This window comes from Ursus americanus, chromosome X (genome assembly GCF_024610735.1).
Source record: "Ursus americanus isolate L20-20 chromosome X, mUrsAme1.1.p, whole genome shotgun sequence".
NCBI lineage: Eukaryota > Metazoa > Chordata > Mammalia > Carnivora > Ursidae > Ursus > Ursus americanus.
In genome coordinates, this window is record NC_142164.1 from 73,413,404 (window position 1) to 73,419,403 (window position 6,000).

The window sequence follows — 6,000 nt, forward strand, 5'->3', positions numbered from 1 at the left end:
CAGCACCATTTATTGAAGAGACTGTCTTTTTTCCACCAGATGTTTTTTCCTGCTTTATCAAAGATTAGTTGCCCAAAGAGCTGAAGGTCTATTTCTGGGTCCTCTATTCTGTTCCATTGGTCTATGTGTCTGTTTTTGTGCCAGTACCATGTTGTCTTTGTGACCACAGCTTTGTAGTACAGCTCGAAATCCTCCATTGCGATGCCGCCAGCTTTTCTTGTGATAAGAACTTCTAAGATCTACTCTCTTAGCAACGTCCTAATATGCAATACAGTATTATTAACTATAGTCACTATGCTGTACATTATATCCCCCATGAATTATTTATTTTATAAATGGAAGTTTGTACCTTTTGATTGTTTCACCCATTTCAACCAAGCCCTACCTCCCATTTCTGGCAATGACCAATCTTTCTTCTGTACCTAAGCTCATTTAAAAAAATTTCTACATATAAGGGAGATCATATGATATTTGTCTTTTTGTGTCTGACTTATTTTACTGAGCATAATGCCTTCAAGGTCCAACCATGTTACTGCAAATAACAAGATTTCATTCTTCTTTATACCTGAATTCAGATATATATATATATATATATATATATATATATATATATATATATATATATATATATATCACATTTTCTTTATTCAGCCATCAATAGACACTTAGGTTGCTTCCATGTCTTGACTATTGTAAATAATGCTGCAGTGAACATGGGGGTGCATATATCTTCTGAAGTTTGTGTTTTCTTTTTCTTTAGATTCTCAGAATTGCAATTTCTGGATCATATGCAGTTGTATTTTTAATTTTTTGAGGAAATTCCATACCATTTTACATAGTGGCTACAGCAATTTACTCACCAACAGTGCACAAGTGTTCCCTTTTCTCTATGTCTTTACCAACACTTGTTATTTCTTCCGTTTTTGATAATATCCCTTCTAACTAGCTGTGAGGTGATATCTCATTTTGTTTTTTTCTAATTTATTTTTTAATAATAATTTTTATTATGTTATATTAGTCACCTAACAGTATATCCTTCGTTTTTGATGTAGTGTTCCATGATTCTTTATTTGCATATAACACCCAGTGCACCATTCAATATGTGCCCTCCTTAATACCCATCACCGGCCTATCCCCATCCCCCACCCCCTCCCCTCTGAAGCCCTCAGTTTGTTCCCCAGAGTCCACACTCTCTCATGGTTCATTCCCTTTTCTGTTTACCCCCTTCATTCTTCCCTTCCTTCTCCTACAGATCTTCCTGCTATTTCTTATGTTCCATAAATGAGTGAAACCATATGATAATTTTCTTTCTCTGTTTTTTTTTTCTATTTTAAATTCAATTAGCCAAGGTATAATTTGATTTTGATTTTGATTTCCCTTATGATTAATGATGTTGAGCACCTTTCCATGTACCTGTCGGCCATCTGTATGTTTTCTTTGAAAAAAATGTCTATTCAGACCCTCTGCCCATTTTTTAAATTTTAATTCAATTAGCCAATGTTTAGTACATCGTTAGTTTTTTTTAATAAAATGTTCAATGATTATTAGTTGCATCTAACACCCAGTGCTCATCACATGACGTGCCCTCCTTAATGCCCATCACTGAGTTACCCCATTCCCCCACCCACCTCCTTTTCTGCAGCCCTCAGTTTGTTTCCCAGAGTCAAGAGTCTCATATGGGAAGGGAGGGAAAACTCAAGGGGAAGAAATAAGAGAGGGAGACAAACCATATGAGACTCTGCCCATTTTGTAATGATTGTTTTGTTTTTTTGCTATTGAGTTGTATGAGTTCTTTATGTATTTTGTATATATTTTGTATATATATATCAGTTATATGACTTACAAATATTTTCTCCTATTCAGTAGGCTGACTTTTCATTTTGTTGATGTCTTCCTTTTCTGTGCAGAAGCTTTTTTGTTTGCTGAAGTCCTATTTATTTATTTATTTATTTATTTATTTATTTATTGTTGACTTTGCTTTTGGTGTCAAATCCAAAAGAGTCATTGCCAAGACTTATGTCAAGGAGCTTACTGCCCATGTTTTCCTCTAGGATTTTTATGGTTTTAGGTCTGATATTCAAGTTTTTAATCCATATTGCATTAATTTTTGTGTGTAATGTAAGATAGTGGTCTAGTTTCACTCTTTTGTATGTGGCTGTCCAGTTTTCCCAACACCATTTATTAAAGAAACTGTCCTTTCCCCATTATATAACTTGGTTCCTTTGTCATAAATTAATTGACCATATATTCCTGGATTTGTCTGGCAGCATTAATGTAACCATCCCCTTATAAGTGCAGAGCATTTGACTGCTTACATATTATTTATGTACTCATCACTTCATTTACTTCTAGAATAGTTCCTGAGCTACCTGGGGACATCCTGCTCTTCCATAGTCAAGCAATCTGCTTGACCAAGATGCAAGATGAATGACCATCTGCTTCATCCTGGCACCTTCTAAGCTCTGTCCATCTATAGTCACAGAAGATATTAGCTTCCAGACACTAGTCTATTTGATAGCTCCTACTTTGTCAGTTTCCTCCTAGCACAGGCTGCCTCCTAGAAAAGCAGAGACTAGACTGATGGCAGGGTCTGGTCACCTGCAGTTCCTTCACCTCCTTGACTCTTACAACACCATATAACCTCCATTTTACCCCTACTGCCTTAGCCTCACCTGGAAATGCAGGTCCTCATTTCATCAGAACTGCCTGCTTTTCCAGAAGTGACATTCCTGGAACAGTATGGTTTGACCCCAGAGATTCACCCATTCTTTCACTCAATAAAGATTTATTGAGACCTAATATGTGCCAGGCCCTGAGTTTCAGGTACCACACGATTTCCTACTTTCTCTACATTTGCCCCTCTCCCCTGTCTTCATGTCCTTCCCTGTCCATCTTTGATTTTGTGTTCATTCAACCACTTCAATCTCTCACCCAGTACCAAACTAACTTTGGATCAAGCCATCATCCTATCCTAGCCTGGGCTGATGAATACCACAGAAGAAATAAAAAGTAATCATCATAGAAATCTAAAGAGTTAATATACATTGAACACTTACTATGTGCCAAGCAATGTGCTCAGCAATTGCTAAGCATGGATTAACTCATTTAATTCAATGACCTTATTTTACTCATGTCCACTTTATAGATGAAGAAACCAAGGCATAGTAAATAACTTGCTCAAGTTTACACAGATAGGAAGCAGGATCTCATGAAACTGAATGAGATCACAATACATTCCTGGATGACAAGTCAGCTAGGCCTTTATCAACTTGCCCATTCTCTGCTGTAACTATTTCAAATCTTGTCCAATATTAACAAGCTTCCTTGAACCTACTGCTTTTTCTCTTACTTTGGGGACTTTATCTCCCACTTCCTAGAGCACCTAGAGGTCATTAGGCATGACATCTTCAACTTATCATTACAATAAACTCTACTGCATTCACCCATCCTTCCCTCTTATCTTAGTCCCTCCTCCCCATCGAGGCCAACTCATTTCTAGGGGCTTCTGGATCCCATCCCCCACCTCTATCCAGGGCCTCCCACCCATCAATTATCCTGTCTCTTGTATCTTGAACTTGATTGATTTTTCCCCTAATCATATAAGTAAACTCACATCCTTCCATCTTGTAAAAACAAATCTGAATCCAGTGTTCCCTTTAGCCACCATCTCAATAGAAGCCAAACTTCCAGAACAAGAAGGCTATATGCATCCTCCCTTTCCTTGCAGACCATTCTCTTAACACTCCACTGTAGTCTGGTGTACACCCTCACCCTTGCTCCACAATGGCCTTGCCCACAACATCAGTGACTTTCCAGATAAATATTCAAGGTCATCTTTTCTACCTTTATCTTGCTGGATTTCTGTACAGCATCTGACACATACACTCAGTAATACCATTTTTATAAAATCCCCATGTCTTCCTTGGCTTCTGAGAGACACAGCTCTCCTGGCTCTGGTCTCAGTTTGTCAATCCCACCCTCTCAAGGCTTTGTGGGCTCCTGTTTCTTACTCCTCTCCTTCTCTTACACCCTTCATCTCAGGTGCCATCACCAAGTCTAGCCTGTTCTATATTCCAAATACATCCAAAATTTAACCACTTATCATTTCACTGCCTCCACCCTGGTCTGAGCCACCATTGCCTCTCACCTACATCACTGTAGGAGCTTCCTTCTTCACCTTACCACTTCCTCCCTTGCTGTTACAGCTCTTTAAACATTTCACTAAGACCATGCCACTCCTCAGCTCAAAATCCTGAAAAGTCTAAAGTCTTTAAAATGACTCATAAATCCATAACCATCTGTTTCCCAGGTGCTTTCTGACCCCCTCTCCTACCACTTTCCCCCACACTTACTCTGTTTTAGCTGCATTGGTTGCCTTGTTCCTCTAATATTACAGTTATGTTCTAACCTCAGGGTCTTTTTACTTGCTGTTCCTTTTGCCTGGAATGCTCTTTCTCTAGATATTCTTACAGTTTGCTCCCTCAGTTTCCTCAGATCTTTGCTTGAATATCACCTTTTTGGTAAGGCCTATCCCAACTGCCCTTTTTAAACTAGCATCCTCCCACAAATACTTCCTGTACTTCTTTCTTGCTCTATTTTTCTCCATAACATTTATTGCCATCTGATATACTAAATATTTTACTTACACACTTTGCTCATTGTCAGCCTTCATCTCCTTATTATGATGGGAAACAGAAAATTAAAAATTGACAATAACTTTCATTCCTTTTATTCTTTTTTAAAGTTAATTTTGTATTAAAATATAATTAGCATACAGTGTTATATTAGTTTCAAGTGTACAATATAATGATTCAACAATTCTATACATTACTCAGTGCTCATTGTGTAAATGTACTCTTAAAACATGGATGGACCTACAGAGTATTATGCTAAGTAAAAAAAGTCAGACAAAGACAAATACCATAAGATTTCACTTCTATATAAAATCTAAAAAAAACAAAACACATGAATAAACACAAAACAGAAACAGACTCATAAATATAGAGAAAAACTTGTGGTTTCCAGAGGGTGGAGGGTTAGGGGATGAGAGAAATAGGTGAAGGAGATTAAGAGGTACAAAATTCCATTTATAAAATAATTAAGTCATGGGGATGACTTACAGAATAAGGAATATAGTCAATAATATTGTAATAATTTTGTATGGTGACAGATAGTAACTAGATTTACCATCATGATCACTTATTGTGATGATCATGTATATAAATGTCAAATTCTTATGTTGTGCACTTGAAATTAATGTAATATTGTATGTCAACTATATTTCAATTAGAAAAAAGAAAAAAATGATTTTTTTATTATGTTGTTAGTCACCATAATGTAGATCATTAGTTTCTGATATGGTGTTCAATGATTCATTATTTGGGTTTCCTATTAATAAACTGCCTGCATCAGAGCTTAGCCATTTTCCCTACTGAAAAAAAATTTTTTGAAAACTGACAAAAATAAACAACAATAAAAATTCATATGCCAAGAGGTGACATGTTATATTTTTTAATTTTAATTTTTAATTAATTTCTTTTTTAAATTTCTTTCTTTCTTTCTTTCTTTCTTTCTTTCTTTCTTTCTTTCTTTCTTTCTTTCTCTAGTGTTCCATGATTCATTGTGTATAATACCCAATGCTCCTCCCAATACATGCACTCCTTAATACCCATCACTGGGATGACCCATCCCCCCACACCCCTCCCCTCTGAAACCCTCAGTTTGTTTCCCAGAGTCCATAGTCTCTCATGGTTCATCTCCCTCTCTCATTTCCATCCTTTCATTTTTCCCTTCCTTTTCCTAATGTCCTCATGCTATTCCTTATATTCCACATATAAGTGAAACCATATGATAATTGTCCTTCTCTGCTTGACTTACTTCCCTTAGCATAATCCCCTCCAGTTTATCCACGTCGTTAATGGTGGATATTCTTCCTTTCTGATAGCTAAGTAATATTTAATTGTGTATATGAACCATATCTTCTTTATCCATTCATCTGCT

The 6,000-nt window shown here is 36.5% G+C and overlaps 1 protein-coding gene across 2 annotated transcripts in view; it reads left to right on the forward strand.

Annotated features, from left to right (window-relative positions):
- ASB12 (ankyrin repeat and SOCS box containing 12) overlaps positions 1 to 5,473 on the forward strand; it is a 29,051-nt gene extending 23,578 nt beyond the window's left edge. The window contains exon 3 of one of the 2 annotated variants that reach the window (XM_087859528.1): positions 2,353 to 5,473. In XM_087859528.1, the coding sequence (XP_087715654.1) occupies positions 2,353 to 2,357 (5 nt within the window). In that variant the 3' untranslated portion in view covers positions 2,358 to 5,473. The remainder of the gene's footprint in view (positions 1 to 2,352) is intronic. The other variant, XM_087859527.1, reaches the window with a different exon arrangement.
- The last annotated feature ends 527 nt before the right edge of the window (positions 5,474 to 6,000 follow it).